Here is a 16,468-nt window from a genome sequence, read left to right on the forward strand (position 1 = left end):
AAACCGTCGACACATATCGTGAGAGCCTCTGGGAAGACGACACACGTTGCCGGAAAACAGGCCGACGTCAAAGTCTTGGTGCTGAAATACAGGTTGTGAATCGATGAGGACTCCTGCATGGACAGCAACAGTGCACGTCTGTCAACGATCGCTCTAATCATCCTTGCAATTGTAGCTTCAGCCAAGGGTGAAGCAGCCCCGCTAGGCGATTTTTTTCTCGGAAGCGCTTCGCCATATGGGGGCCAGCAGGCAGGGCTCTCGTTTCATGTTTATGTGCTGTGTGTGTGCTTCCAGATTGCAACCAGGCTTTCTGATGTTCTATACATGTCTATTGCATGGCTTTGCGTCTTTTACTAAAGGTGTCACTCCTGTGCAGGATGGTGTGGACCCTTCACAGCCCAGCGGCGCTCTTCTGAGGGGCTCCTGCGGTTATGGGGCATTCTCCAGAAAAACTTGGCCCTTCTGGAGTGTGGCCACAGCCTCTGCCTCCAACTTTGCCCTGCTTGGGAAGGGCAGCAGCGGCTGTGGAGCCTGCCTGCAAGTCAGCTGCTCTGGCAGCGTGAGATTTCCCTGCCCTGTGATGACAGAAAGGGCTTTCATGCCCTCTTGCCTGGCTGGCCTCAATCACCCCAGTGGGTCAATCCTCTCAAGCTCCAGATGTTCAGATCTCCACAAGACTGTTCTAGACGAGAGAAGTTGACCAAGGAGTACTTTCAGAGCATTCACCTAGACTCTGATCAAGACTGTGTCTCAGACTACTTGACAGAGAGTGCGCTAGTCACCGCATTGCACCTTTCAAATGTGCTGTTAGAAGTTTTGTAGGGTGCTGAGCTCTTGTTTCTGTGTGCAACAGAAGTGCGCACAGCGCCAGCAAAATTCAGCGCAACCGGTGGTGTTTGTGGGGGACATCTGCACCTCCTGCGCGCCGGGGCAGATCAGCGTGCATGCGGCCTTCTTCAACGACTCCATCGGCGACCCCAGCAGTGGCACCCTCCCAGTGCAGTTCCGCCAGGTGTGCACCTTCTAGCACATGAACATCCTTGCAGTTTATCATGTCAGAACAAGAAGATGGAATCTGGCCTATCGGGTTGGGATGCCTGGGCTGACAAGCAGGAACACCTTTTTGCTGAGCCTAGCCCTGCCACCACGCTGCTTGCGTCACAAGAGAGCAGCACTGTTTGCCGGCCGGCAAGGCTAAATGGCTGTGTTGCAAGGAGCTTGCCTGTCATGAAGCTGTGCAGGATGTTGGACCATTCAAGATGCAGTCCAAGCCTGCGCATGTCGCAGGTGATTTGATCCAGCATTGAGGTGGGCATGTGCGCGCAGGTGGAGTGCCAGCCGCCGAGGGGGATGGTGATGCGCGTGACAGACTACAGCGTCAGCGGGGACGGGTCCATCCGAGTGGTGCCCACACAGGTCGCAGGCACGGGGACACTTGACAGCGTCGAGCTGCGAGCAAGCGCTGGCGAGGTGTCTCATCGTTTCGTCCTGTGTTTTTGCCACCTCAAATTTTGAGACTCTTGCTCTGTCAGTCTGTGCTCCGCGCTTCAGCATGTCCCCTTCTGAAGTACAATCAGAGGACTCTGGACTACCAAGAATTGCTTTGAAGTCCTCTGGATATCCGATTGGCTCATACATGAGCAGAACTTTCCATCGTGCAGCTTTGATGTTGCGGCCCTTGCTTGGTCAAGTATGCCTGGTCATCTGCGGAAGACATGCATCTTCCTGAGAAGAGTGTATTGCTGGGAGCAGGGTGTGAGTGACAGGGCGCACGCCTGGCGGCCGATGAACAACAGCTTTGGCGCTGCCTGGGAGCTCTCTGACCTGTACCCACCCCCCTTTGACCTACGCCTGCGCGACAACGTTGGCCGCACCGTCATTGTCAAGTGCGACCGCACAGTCGCCCTTTTGCCATGCACGCATTGCTCAAGGAATAGTTTGGCAGTTCAGCCAATGCAAACCCCCAAGCTTGCAAGCGGGGGAGATTCCAGGCAATCATCTGGCACATGCTTGCAGAGGAGAATTGTTTCCTGGGACACTTGTGGCGCACCCCAGGGTTCGTCAGGTACAGTAGTAGTTTGTGCCATCAATGGGTATCCCAGAAATTTGCCACCTGCCTAGCACTTAGGGCACAATATGGGAAATGGTCCTGGGCAGACCGGAAGCCCATCCTAGATTCCAATAACTGCCAGGAGGAAACACTAGGATGTCAAAACTGTGCCAAAGCCGGCTTCGCTGACTTTCGGAATGCTCTGCAGCAATGCAATTCCGGAACCGGCCGTGGGCGATTACGCCACAGACGCGCAGTTCAGCACGGCGGATCGGCCGGGCGGCAGCAGCGAGGTCGCGCAAGGAACGCCCCTGCTGCCCCAGCCTGGCAGCGCCCTGGCGCCTGCACCCGCTCCCATGCAAGGTGCAAACTTTCTTGAACTCAGCAATTTATGGCATCAGAAATTGCCCCTGTGCCCAGGCTCTGCTTATGTCCCTACTTGTGTTGTCTGACGGCTTGATACTTCCTTGCTGCCTAGGCACAGGACTCACTAATTACTTGTGTCAAATTTGCGCTGTGCCCACGGCTCTGCGTATGCTGTTTTGTTGTTGTCTGACGCGGGATGACTTATTTGCTGCTTAGGCATAGGCATAGGGCTCTACTCCTGCTTTTGCTCGTCTTGTCTGATGCGGGATGACTTGTATATGCTTAGGCATAGGCATGGAGCTCTGCCTCATTGCTGTTTAAAATGAGGGAGGTCTACCAGCAAGGCATTGGAAGAGGCGGAAGCGGCAGGGGTGAGAATAAATGCCATATTGCATGCAGGACTGCTGTCGGCACCTGGGCCAGTGGCAGCAGCCGTCAGTCTGTTCAACACCTTCTCTTGGCGGTATCAGATGCCACCCCCTCCGGGGTCTGCAGCCGCTGCCAGGGCCCCAGATCTCCTCGTCAGTGGAACCTCCATTTCACTGCCGCCCTCCGCAGATGAAGTTTTTTTGGACTCCAATCTGCAGAGCCCAAGAGCTTCTCCTGGTGGGCCACCCATCCTGCTGAGGAGCCTTCCTTACCGGCCATGCTGCTGTTTCCAATATGTGTGCCCGGTACAATTCTTGAGCACTTTGGCCACCGTGCTAGAATCTGGCAACTTCAACGAGGGGTGGCTTACATGCAGCTTGTCTGCATGGGCACCCTGCCTTCAGGCAGGAACTCAGCGTGCTAGTAATATTGCCAACATGTGTGACTGTACAGATGGAGCCTCAGGAGACCCGTCGATCCAGCCATTTGAGATGGCGCATCGTCCACCCCTGGTGGGCCTGGTCAGGACCCCCTCGCCTGCCCCCCAGCTGATACAGCTGCCCTTCAGCAACTTTGTAATACCCAACGCCACAGGTGAGGCTCTTGCCCTGTCCTCCCTTGCTGCTCATGTGGCATTTGTGACTGTCTCACAGAGCCCCAGCCTCCTTTCATTCGCTCGAAAAATGGATGCTGGCAAGCAAAGGCTGCCCTTCATCGTTTGCTTGCCAGAGCATGCTCATGTGGTCGTCTCACAGAGCCCTGATTGCCTTCATGTGGTCAATAATTGCCGGTCTGAGAAGCAAAGGGTACCCTTCCTCTTCTGCATGCCTGAGCATGCTGAATGTGGGTGACATGAAGGAAGGAAGACTACTCATCATCCAGCCATGAACACCTTTTGCGCGCCCAGTGGACTCTTGTTACTTGTAGAGCAAAAAAAAAATGTAGATATATTCTTGCAACTGTCTTCTGCTCTTATGCAGCGCCCGCTCCCGGTCCGGCCAATGGGAAGACACAGGCACCCGCGTCAGACTGCCTCCCCAACAGCTATGCCGCTCTGCAGCAGCATGCGCAGTTCAGCACCTTCCTTGAGAACGCCAACAGCACAGGCATGCTGGCCTCCTTTGACTCTCCGCCATTCTTTGACAATGCCTCGCTGTGCATATAGAAGCAAGCGCAGTCCCTGTCATGGCATTGCAGACGCCCTGCTGCTCTTCTAAACAGGACATGTGGGTGTGTGTTGTCATCTGCCGTTGCATTCAGGAAACATGCAGAGGAACTTGCTGACCTTGCAGGTGTGTCATGGTGCAGGTCTGACCTCGTTTCTGATGAATGGCAACACCTCCCAGACGGTATTTGCACCCACCAACTCTGCGTGGAAGGGGCAGCCGGACACTCGCAGCAGCCGCGCACTCACCAACCTCATGCTCTTCCACATGGCCCTAGGTACATTCTCATCCTCACTCAAACAACTCTTGACAATCAATGCAGTGGTCTGTCTTGATGAGCCTGTCTCTAAATTTGGGCTTGTTCATTTGATATATGCCTACATGATGAACCTCGTCGTGTGGCAAGATTGGCATGTGCAGAGAAGTTTCTGGGCCCCTGAATTTGTGGCGCCTGCAATGAAAAGGGTATTCCTGCCTAGCTTTGGACTTGACTTGGCACGAGGCCTTTCTCTTTGGGCAATTTCAGGAAATCACGGCGTTCTTTGCATTGGGCGAGGCTGATGTCAACAAGAGATCAACCGATGGTCTCACACGCGGCGTTGCTGCTGGTGCGCAGGCAACAGGGACGTGTCAAGCTTTCACACAGTGGCAGCAGCTGGCGGCCAGGACTCAAAACTAGACTACAGTGGCGCAGTGCCGATGGACACTCTGCAAGGCAACTCAGTGTACATCCGGCCAAATGCAGACAAAGGGGGGCTGCTGGTGGGTGACTCAGCGCGCGCAGCTGGCACGCCCACAAATTTCGCGCAGGCCACCTGCTCTGGCAGTGTCTATGGACTGGACATTGTGCTGTCGCCGCCCACATGAACTTTTTAGATGCTCTTTGTTGTTGTACTGGCACATCTGGGATAGGGATCACTCTGAATTCAGCATCTGATGGTTCAATCAGATCAGACTTATTTGTATTTGTTGTAGCATTCTCCTGTTGCCCCAGCTGCTCCTGAGCATCTCTTGTGAAACATAGTTGAAATGCGTTCTGTGAAACCGCAATGCAATGCACATTCTTTGTGGCAGAACCTCTTCAGAGTCCTCATATTCTAGATCTACTAAAAGTATGCCTAGTAGGTACTTATGTACAATTGTCCCAGGAAATGCTATAGTCCCCGCTTCATGCGTATAAGTTGTACTGCTGCAAGTAAAGGATTGTCCATGGCTGAGCGCATGCATCCACACACTTACACACATGCAGATCAAGAGCGATGTGGCAGCCCGTACAACGCCCAACTGATGTAGAAATGGGTATTGCACGAGGCACATGTATGCAAATTTAGAGATGGACGCTGCATGGTGCGCTTGCAAAACACCAATTTGGCGCAGTGTCAATGACACGCAATGTGTAGATCCTTATGCAAAATGAATTCCAGTGGAAATTTCCACTCTTTGCAGCCAAATGCAGTAATTATGTTCATGCGAGACTTGCTGTTAAGCTGCCGTTACACGCTTGACTTTATTCTTTGGAAAATGGAACGCTTTGACTTCATTCATAAAATTGGATGGGAGGCAGGCAGCTCTCTGCTTATCTAAAAAGCAACAGCGTATGTCCGCAACAAGTGGTCAACACAAGAATAAGCAGCTGCACCCTCCATACTGCGGTCAAGCATTATTTAAACCGACACTAATCCAACATGAAGTCATGACAACTCGTCTTCATCATCACATTTTATGCCTGTATGCAATACCAGACTCCCGAAGAAGACAAGGCATACAGACACCACAGGGGCAGTCAACGAAGTTCATGCCATAACCCTGTGTGCAGCAACTGACGACGCTGCAAGTCAGGGAATCCTCCTGTAATCTAGTTTTGCAACACCTCTGCTCCTTGTCCCAGGCACGTATCAAATTCAAAAGGGATGGCCCTTCCAGAGAGGCATACCTGAAACAGGCATTTGGGACTTCTTTTGCGAACCATGCATGATCGTCAAAGACTAGCCCCATAACCTCTGAGCTAACAAAGAAGACCTCACGCCAAGACACTCTCGCCGGCACCTTCAGGTACGAGCTTTCACTGCCAAGGTAGAGCCTCTGCACTTGAGAAAGACCTTCAAGAGAGATATAAATATCTGGAGTTCCCATTTCAAACACCATGATGTCTACTGTTGTAAGATTCTGCATCTTGGGAAAGTAAGTGGGGATTAGATCATGGATCTGCAGGCTGTTGTCCTCAAAGCAGAATGTCCTCACACTGTTAAACGCCTTATCCCATGCGTCCCCCCTAATCTCAAAATTTAGAAGGCCTTTTAGATGCATAGTGCAATTCTCAGGCAGGTTGATGCCAGCTGGGCAGATGCCTTCCAAAGCAACGGCACATAAGAAGCGCATGCTATCTAGCTGCAACAGGGGTGCCTCTAGCAACGCATTTGGTGTACGTAGCGACAAGGTTTCCAGGCTGTTTGCATTTGGAAGTGCTGCAAACACAATGCCTGGGTCGATGTCTCCCCCAAGTGACAAGACCAGATGCTTGACATGCACCAAAGGCGGGAACCAGGGGAGCTTGCCAAAGCAAGCTGACAGCACTGTCAGCTTTGGTGCACCAGCCACCAGGTGCGAAAATGACATCAAGTGTGCCACTGCCGCGTCTGCAGTCGCGCGGGAGCGCCCAATGACCTCCAATTGCTCCAGACAAGTCATCGTACTTAAGGCTTGCCTCGTGGCAACAGCAAGCCGTTGCCAGTCATCTACATCCAGACGCAATGCATGTGCACTGCTCAGCCTCTTGCTGACCCATGCCACACCTGGACATTGGCAAAAACATAGTATAACTGCAGTAACTTGCCCCGTATTGAGGAGCCAGATACTCTTTGTAAGGCTCGAACGGTCAGTGTCACAGTCAGCACCTCGAACAGATAAAGAAATATGCTGCAGACCACCACGCATGAGACACACCTGCTTGCGGGAGTTCTGATGGGATAGCAATGGTGCGCAGCTGCAGGTTGAAAGTCATGCGACAGATTCCTGATGCCTTGGCCCAGTCTGTGAGCGACAGGCGGCTGGCAATATGCGCCCATACTGCCTCTGGCAAGTCCATTGAGCTGGCACATTGTTTGGCAATTGACCCTCTCTGTCGTCTGGGTGGCATCCTACAGAGACGCAGCGATGGCTCAGAGACTATAAAGTTCCTCTTGCTATACATAGACGCCCGTGTTTGTTGATCACATGCGAACTTCCGTATTGTCATATAATTTGTAGGTTGCTTCATGTTGCTTCACACAGGAAATCTCAAATGGCGAAGGACTGACCTTGTTGACGCTGTTGAGCTCCTCGAAAGTAATAACACTTGGCAAAGTATGTCTCACCAGTCTTGCGCGCTATAATCGTCTTCAAAGTTGTCTGGAGTTCGCCTGATTGCTTGCAGGGGGCATCTGGATGAAAAGAGAATTAAGTCCGTCTATGGTCAGTCAATCTTTTTCAAAGCCCCTGTGTCGATCGATGCACGATGACGGAATTCTGTGAATGCACGATCATCAACATGCGAAGGCGATGTGTCAACGTTCCTACAAGTTGGTTAGTGCCATTAGTTGGTTGGTAATCGTGCAAGGCGTGCTGCGCGACCTGTTCAGGCACGTCATGGCTGGGATTGTAGACTGCCCTTCTTGGACAAGAAATTCTTTCTCATTGCATTTGAACCTCTGAAGAGCTCAAAGACGCATAGAAAGCAATACATATGTCACTTTAAATTTAGCCCTACCTGAGCCGAGGATTTCAGCGGTCTGTACTGTAGAAATCGACGCTCATGTCCCTTGTTGAAAACTGATCTGGGGCTTTTTGGAGAATCAAAATATTGATTGATTGATATCTTTCGAGAGAATAGATGGTTTCAAAACAAAACACCGCAAAGATCGCTGCTGCGAGCTTTGCGACAGGAATAGTGGTGGGTTGGTGCCTGCATCGTTTTGCCAGGAGGGTGAGGTTGCCTCCCCAAGACAGATCAATCGCCTTGTTTTGGTCTTTATGTCTTGAGTCAAAGTTATAAGAATGCTTGTTCGCTTTGTTTTTAAAGATGGGCATCATCCCCTTGACGAAATGTGTCCAACAGCACTCATATTCTGACACCTCATCTTGATCTGAAGAGCCCATCGTGTTGTTACCACAGGCTCTGAACAAGATCTATCGCAGAGCTAAAGACAATCTCTGACAGGAGACATGCCAAAGGAGAAATATTGGGCGGAAATCATGTTGCACTCCATTCTGGGTCTTTGGAAAGCAGCAAGCTCATGGGATCTGTGAGGAGTCTCAAGAAATTGATATTGTACCATTCCTGGCCTTCTCGTTGATTTGCGCTTCTATTTGCATTCTATCAGAACAGTCTGCACTTTATTGCTTGTTTTGTATACGCTCTGTGATGCGTCCAGCTGTGCAATGTGCCTAGCTGGTCAGGCCTTCGTCACATGCTGTTCATGGTGATGTTCAGATCCAGGGGCTCATTTTTTCATGACAAGTGCAGCGCTCTATCGGCCTGTGCTTGTCATTTCAGCTTCGCTATTTCAATTGCTGACTATCTCTGCTCTGGGCTTGGAAGGTCTGTAGCATTAGGAAAACTTTGCCTCCATCCCTAGAGTGTTGCCGGCGGCCGCACAATTGACTGGTGCTACCATAATTATTTGTCAGTTCTGGCCAATCGACCGTGGGTGGATGTGCCTTTGTGAAGCCATCAAGTCAAGAGTGGAAAGCAAGACATGCAAGGCATAAGCTGCTAACGTATTGATGTTTCATTGAAATGTGTGCACCCAGTAAATGTCCCTCTGCATTACACTTGTGCGCTCACACACCTTCAAAGTGAGCCAGCGGTTGCATCAGCAAAGATGCTGGAAACATTTTGCTATTGGTCCTTTCATCCTTTAGCGCCACTGTAGAAAGCGACATGGATGGTTATTGTACATGCTGGCAAATTTGGCATTGTCAGGCTCCAGCAAATCGCACACTGCAGGCCGCCTTAGCTTTGGCACCTGCCATGAAATGGTGGCCTCGCCAGCTCTTCTGACTTCCTGCACCCATGCAAAAATCCGCACTACTGCTTTTGCATTCACTTTTGTGAATAGGACATGCAGGGTCCAAACCCTTCACACCACTCTAGATCTTGAATTGCATGGCCACCAGCAGAGAGTTGAAATCAGCGCAGTTGAACAGGAGTATGCAGGGCTTATCAGCATAGCCATCCACATGAGGGTGCCTCTACATCAGCATTTATAAACCTTGCAAGCATGTGGTTCTCTCAGCTTTGCATTGTTCTGCTCACCAGGGGCTGCGGCTGAATGTAGAGCCAGCGGGAGGCCTGAAACTGATGGGGATTCTCCCAGGACCCCCCGCTGCAGCACCATTGCAATCCATGTGTGATACTCTGCACACATGACAGCCATGTCATTTCCACGCAGTCGCAACCCCCAACCAAGTCACCTGCATCTGTCATGCTTTGCAGTAATGGCAACCAAGAGACTGAGTGCCTGCCGCTGGGCACTTAAAAAACATCGCACTGAATCGTGGGGCATCTGACCTTGAAGAGCCTGTTGAAGTGCTCCGTTTTGTTGGCGTCTGCTGATCCGCCAAATGCTCCAGGCTGGAAGCCTTGCCAGTCAAGGATAGCTACATCGCGCGCCCACCCCAAAACATCCTGCAAGGCTCAGCTGCCATCAGTGATGCCAAATCCCTGCCATTCTTAGCCCCGTTAAAACCACTGTTGGGGCCCTGTCATACCCTGACTGCTTTTAGCTGCTGCAATAAAGCACCGCACCGGGCCCGGCTGGCGGGGTGCGGTATAAATACTGATCACCGCGCCCACGGTTGATTGGGTCTTGCTTGGATCTGGTGAATCCAACAAGGGGTAGGGTTGAGGCAGCCTTTAAGTGCGGCTTGTCTGCAGGACGTACCTTGCCTTTTGGCAGGGAAAGCGTGTAAATATAATAATACTAGTAATGATAACAATAAAGCACAGGATCAAAGGAGAAGGGTTCTATTCGACGCCCACCTGAAGCTTCTCAGCCTGTGTCCCCAGATACAAGGCGTGAGTAAAATTCGGAGAAGGATGCTCCAGTCCAAAGGACAAAGTCTCCCAGTCCAGGAGAGTGACTGCGTCTCGCGATTCAAGAACATCCCTGGGAAGCTGCATCACACACATTGCCTGGCTTCAGGAATCAACTTCACATGGACCGTCCAACCCATGGCTTCTGGAGAGCCCACATTGCTGAATGCTTGGCTCCTACTCTCCACCCTGGGCAATGCCCCAGAGGGTTTCAAGGTTATATGTATTGTCAGGCACAAGGAATCTAAACTGGCCCCGGTGGCGGGGGCCGGTAGAAGTACTGAGCACCGTTGCCCAGGTTGATTGGATCTTGCTTGGACCTGGCGAGTCCATCAAGGGGTGGGATTTGTGGCAGACTTTACTGGTGGCGGAAGCACCTTACTCTGGCAGGAGCAGCGATAAATAACAATAACCTGAGCCTCTATCAGCCTCAGGTGGTTCCTTAACAGGTCTCTTAAACGTAAAACTAACAACAATAATAGTAATAATTTAGAGCAGACAGGTGGATGGGCAGGCTTTAATACCTGGGACAGGAAGCTGGAGTGGCGTAGCTGCAGCTGGCTATGTTCGAGGCTCCGCATGTTGATGTACCAGTCAGCCGGGCATCTGAAGGGAAGCTGAAGGTCGCTGCCGACAGTCGCGCATTTCTCTAGCACCGCCGCATTGTGGTCGATGTCGCACCAGGCCAGAAACTGGGGCAGGATCAGCGTCCTGTTCAGGAACCTGCATGCATGCATTCTTTCTTAGTAAGAACGTGACTTCCGTCTCATCTCTGCCTGCTGTGCCACGCGAGGTAGCCCGACAATTACACTATAAGGCAGTCGTGCATTGCATGCATTGCCCTTGTTTTGCAGCAGTGATGAAGGACTGAAACACCTCATGATTAAGCTGACTCACAGTCGAGGACACATGCAGTCCCTCCAATTTAACATTGACGTGCATAGCACCATGCTGTTGCTTTCTTCCAAGCTTGACAATTCCGGAGAATCCCTCACCAGGCAATGGCAAGGGCGTCCCTCAGAGCTGCGACCTGGTAGGCTGCGCCAAGCAGGTGCTTCTTCAGGGGCACCATCGGGCGCTCAGCCCCCTCCAGTCCTTCCAGGAACGCGGCCACATTGTTGTCATATGTCATAAACTGGCGGTGAGGAGAGGTGTAATCGTCTGAATTCACCAGCCACCAATTCATCTCCCTGCGCACAGATGCACTTCATCAACGTAACTCAAGACCTCAGCGTGTTATCTCAGTCAAGCGCAGAGTTGTAACAAAGACAGCAGGGTTTGACAGCCACTGGTAATATCTGAAAAGCAGTCACTGCCGAGCCCTCCTTAGGGGCTGGCATTTAAATTTGAAGACCCCTGTCAACCTCTGAGGGAATATTTCTGGTTGATGTGTGGACATTGACAAATCGCGTTTTGCAGCGGAAAGGTTCGCACCGGAAGCGCATTCGCTTGCCGGGCAGTCCAAAACGATTGAATGTTGCGTGGACCACATATGGGGACACTCCATGCCTGCACAGGACAGCCACAAGAGGGCGATGAGATTTACACAAGTCACGATGTGACAAAATGAAATAATGCCATGCAAGAAAGGCTTGACAGCTGTCGCTGACACACTGCATCAAGCCAGACCCCTACGTGACTAAATGTGAGGGGAGTGCTATAGACGCATGAGTACATACTGTGCACTTCTGCACTGAGCATTATTACTATGACACATTTCGCAGTTCTTAGGCAACTAGGATCTCGGTACGTCCAGTAACACGTGCATCAGATTGCAATGAGCAGATGCACTGAGCATACGTGGGTATAATCTGCAGATACGGTCAAGCAGGAGGAAGTCAGGAGGAAGTAAAAAGTTTGTCACCTCTCAGGCAGGTGCTGCTCAAAGGCTACATGGCCGTTGACCGCCGCCAAGACAGGCAGTGGCAGGACCTTTATTGTCCGGTCAGCAAGCCACACGAGCCGCCCACCTTCCCTTACACTTTGGACTACGTTACCCGTGCCTTCCTGCATGCCATGCAGGACTCCTGATGACTCACTCTTTCTTGCATGCATGCCCTGTTCTTACGAGGTGCCTGGCTTATTTGGCTTCAGGGAAAGCTGACTCCTATTCAGCGCTCTCTTTGTCCAGCATTGATCTCAGCATGGCTGATTACAGCACGCACTCACAAGAACAGAGAACTTATATGATTATCTTGGAGTCTACAGGGCAATTCACCTGAGGGGCTTACCTGCATGATGAGGTTGAGGGCAAGCTGATCTGTCACAGTCCAATTGGCGCCAGAGCTGGAGATGTGCCTGGCTTTTGCAGGATCCAGCAAATACGACCGCCAGCGCTGCAAGAATCTCTTGGCGGCAGGCCTGCCCACACCCACGGTAGGATTCCATAAAGATTGCTCCTAAGGATACTTACACTCATCAGCACAGAAATATACCTGTAAACATCAATGATATATGGTTGTGACCTGTTTCTGAAGGCAATGATGCCAGAATTGAGCGCCAGGCGGTCCATAGTTGACCCTGCATGGAAGCAAGCACTATGTCAGCTGCTGGCGGCTCGCATGAGCAATGCAATGGAGCCCCATTTACAGGACGTGGATTTTTTTCTTCTTGCAGTACCCATAATGGTTTCATTGCAACAGGGCTCATACAGAAGGTCTTGGGTCCTCATTGCTCTGAGATTTCTTAAGGACTGATGGGAATGGGGTACAGCATGCATCGTGTAGGATGTGACGTGGATCATCTTTTATTATAATTAGTATTACTCGCCTTTCCTGCCGAAAGGCATGGTACGTCCTGCAGACAAGCTGCAGTCAAAGGCTGCCACAATCCTACCCCTTGTTGGACTCGCCAGATCCAAGCAAGACCCAATCAACCGTGGGCACGGTGCTCAGTGTTTGTACCGCCCCCCGCCAGCCGGGGCCAAGATCGTCTTTACACACCTGGTAAATGGCCGCAGCGGCTGACATTGACAGGCTCCCCTCTCAAGGCCTTCTCTTCTGCCTGTATAGCAGGTGCACCCCTCGGGCACTCATTTGCAGAATCAAAGTCCATGCCAGCAGTAATGCAAATTGAATTTATCGAAGATGACTGGAGTCAGGTGCCTGGGGAAAGACTTGCCTCATGCGATAGACAATCGGTAGAGATGAACATATCAGCATTTGGTTCACTTTGAAAGAATCCTGCGATGTCCATGAAATTGAACATTCATCTTGGCGCCACCGCAGCATGCACAGTCTGAAGCTTGTGTGGTGCTGATTCAGGAAAAACAGGGGTGCTTAACAGAATGCAAGGGGAGAATAGAGCACACCTACAGGGTCCCTCAGCCAGACAGTATCAGTGTCAGACAGCACAATGGTGGACAGGTTGAATCGCTCAAAGAATTGCAGTACAATGGCCGGCTTCATGGCTCCCATCTTTCTAAATACTTTCATGTCCTCTCGGAAATTCCTGCACACCAGTTACTTCTCTGTCAAGCTTGCATGTAGGAATTTCTTTGCAAGCAGTCATGCGCGTCTGAACCAGGTTCAAGCCCTTCAGGAAATTGAAGGACTTTGACAGCATCCTCTGAGGCCTGTTGCCACAGAACACTCAGTCACAGCACCCATGCACAGATGCAAACACAGCGCCAAGACACGGTGGTGCAAATTTCTTTGCCTGTACCTTGAAGCAAGGCTCACACTCCAGGGCATGCTGTTGATGCCGTGTTTGGCGCAAAGCTGTGTTGTTGCTTCATCCAGGGCAATGACCACATAAAGCAGCCCCAGCTTCTGATGGTGTTCTGCCCAGTTGCGCATTAGCAGCGCATAGCCTTCATTGGTAAATGTTACGTGCAGTGGTAGACCTGTCCTCATTGCCTGCTGTACCTGATAAGAGATATGGAAAAGGATTCACAGCTCTTCCCTATGCTGTGGTCTAGGATATGTTCCTGCCAGAGGCAAGGTGCGTCTGCAGACATGCTGCAGGTGAAGGCTGTACCACAAATTCTACCCCTTGATAAACTCGCATGCAAAATCAGATGAACCGTGAGCACGGTACTCGGTATTTCTATCGGCCCCCGCCAGCTGGGGCCAGACATCACAAACAGAGGTCAAAGAGGCTGCAATGAAGTCCATTGCTGTGTTCTTGGAATACCTCCGGAAGAGGTACATGTGCAAGTAATTTTTGAGCAATTCAAAGGGGATGTACATCGTTTGGTGTGCCCTGCATGGCCTTCTGCTGGGCGGATGCTATGGGGTTCAAATTTGCCCTTGCCTCTATCGTTGGCAGAGCCAATTTTATATTGAAGGCAGTCTCCACCCATTGGGATTGGGGTAGCTGCCGATCCTCCTCCATCCTGAATATTTCACTAAGGATCAGATATTTTCTGCAACCGTTTGGCAGATCAAAATTACTGTTATTATTATTTGAGGGATTTTCTGACAGAGGCAAGGTGCGTCTGCAGACAAGCTGCAGGTGAAGGCTGCCAAATTCCCACCCCTTCTTTGGGGTCTGCCAAATCCAAGCAAGACCCAACCAACCGTGGGCACTCTCCTAGTATTAATACCGCCCCACGCCAGCCGGGGCACAGATCAAATCTGCTTTGCTTTAAAGTGCTCTGATCAAAAAGCAAAACAAGGAGGGGCTTGTGGACAGGAGGCTCTTACTGTCGCAGGGAGAAGTTGTTCCAGACGTTGAGAATGATGACCACAAAGATGAGGAGGCTGGCTGAACAGAACAGGAACAGAGCGGCATCGTGCCATGCCCAAGCCCTCACGCGGGCGGCTGTAGGTTGGGGTCTGGTTGCAAGCTGTCTGCTAAGGACATTGTTTGTTGTTTGCATCAGAATCTCAGAGGGCCCCAGCAACAACTAGCTCGCTGCTCCAAGACGTTGAAGTTCTCCAATCGCGTAAAGCTTCAATCCCTTGAGGAATTTCAAGCCCTAAACTCTGCTAAGACAGCAGTGCTATCCATTTGCGTAAAAATAATAAATAAATGAGATCTAGCCAAGCGATATGCTCAAAGTCATTTATGTGATACAAAAGGGCATCCTGTCTATAGTATTGTAGGTTGCAGGAGAAGAAAGCAACGAGTGCTTCGAGCCCCCAATCTTGGCCGTGACCAACTTTTCTTGGACGAGCCATCAAGCGACAGGTGCCGAGGAGGCGATGCAGCGCGAAAGGTGCAATCGCTCTGGACTGTAGCGCATTTTTTTCTTGTCACGTCAAACGATTCAAAATTGTTTCTCAGTGTCCGCTTCTGGCCTCTCTATAAAATTAAAAATGAACAGGAAATGCATGTGACGTCAGCAAACGGTCATCTCACAGACATTGATTCTGTCCTCAAAATATAGATAAATTTATGGAACATCTCATAATTGAAAGATCTGATGTAGCTGTGCATGTGGACATCACGAGCATCGCCAGATGGTAGTGTTCTAATCGAAATATACCAGATGGAGATAGCACCATCAGATGGAGGAGCCACCTCAGCTCTAGCATTCTGGTCCTCTGTCCTCAGATAAGTGATAAAGGCTCCAAGAAACAGATTTCAATACAATGGACACACTGGCGGCAGCACGGATGGAATTAGCTCAACCATCCCCCTCTGTGAAGCATGACTTTCAGACGAGCCTTCAAATCCAGGTAACTGACGCGAGATCCTAGTCTCTTAAGTCATTCAGCTTGCAAAAAATATCAATGAAGTTTCCAGCTGGACAATCGGACAGACTAGCAAGTTGCGCAGGCCTAGGAGAAGCACATCACTTTGGATCAAGAGCTCTTTGTTCTCGTGCAGGACCTTATCAGGCAGGGGGAGGCTGCATTAATCATTCTTTACAAGCTCACCTCTCCCGCAGGGGAGAACCAGTCGATGAAAGCTTCGAAACAGGTCGAGCAAGTACTGTGAGATGGATGAACTTTCTGCACAGAATCTCAGGAGATTTTAGCTTATACAATGCACACGTATTTATTCAAGCCAACAAGGTTGTTTTGCATCGCAGGTGATGGTTAATGATTCGAGATCAGATTACGAGACAGCCTCCTGCACTCAGGTTGTCAGCGACTTCTGCACAGCAGCAGCAAGCGGCTTGCAATTACTCTTTGCAGGCGCTCTGGCTCCAGATGCCACCACTGTCAGACTCTGTGCAGAGACCCAACGGTCCGCCAATTGCTCAATCCGCTGCACTGCCAATTGCTGATCCTGTCCAGCACTTTTGCTGTCCCTCGACTTGGCTTCAATTGAATTTTTAGTCCCTGACACTGCAATCCGTGCGATGACTAGTCAACCTTGCCTGCCTCAGAGGTGTTGCGTGTACATTTTACGTTCTTGACGCTGTGCATTGTAAATTCTTGGGTGATTGCTGCAGGGATGTACTGAGGCTGCTAGATCTGATCCATGTCATCGACTGCCTGAAGCAGAGCCTGTGCAAGGAACCTTCAAAGGCAGAGCTTGAGGAGTCAGCAG

At 50.8% G+C, this 16,468-nt stretch overlaps 2 protein-coding genes across 2 annotated transcripts; one reads left to right on the forward strand and one right to left on the reverse strand.

The window, feature by feature from the left end:
- Window positions 1-235: 235 nt before the first annotated feature.
- COCSUDRAFT_41892 (hypothetical protein) lies at window positions 236-4,818 on the forward strand (the record flags this gene model as incomplete). Its single annotated transcript, XM_005648219.1, has 8 exons — window positions 236-541; window positions 854-1,012; window positions 1,327-1,470; window positions 1,753-1,886; window positions 2,259-2,413; window positions 3,239-3,379; window positions 4,094-4,228; window positions 4,568-4,818. The coding sequence occupies 8 exons, from the start codon at window positions 236-238 to the stop codon at window positions 4,816-4,818; spliced, it is 1,425 nt and encodes a 474-aa protein (XP_005648276.1).
- Window positions 4,819-8,907: 4,089 nt separating this feature from the next.
- Window positions 8,908-13,440, reverse strand: COCSUDRAFT_63258 (hypothetical protein; the record flags this gene model as incomplete). Its single annotated transcript, XM_005648220.1, has 12 exons — window positions 8,908-8,993; window positions 9,245-9,314; window positions 9,500-9,616; window positions 9,971-10,105; window positions 10,549-10,747; window positions 11,020-11,214; window positions 11,459-11,533; window positions 11,889-12,031; window positions 12,256-12,385; window positions 12,490-12,544; window positions 12,967-13,027; window positions 13,339-13,440. 12 exons carry the CDS (start codon window positions 13,438-13,440, stop codon window positions 8,908-8,910), a joined length of 1,368 nt encoding a protein of 455 aa, XP_005648277.1.
- Between the last annotated feature and the right edge of the window lie 3,028 nt (window positions 13,441-16,468).

The sequence above is a fragment of the Coccomyxa subellipsoidea genome, assembly GCF_000258705.1.
Source record: "Coccomyxa subellipsoidea C-169, whole genome shotgun sequence".
NCBI classification, from domain to species: Eukaryota; Viridiplantae; Chlorophyta; class Trebouxiophyceae; family Coccomyxaceae; genus Coccomyxa; species Coccomyxa subellipsoidea.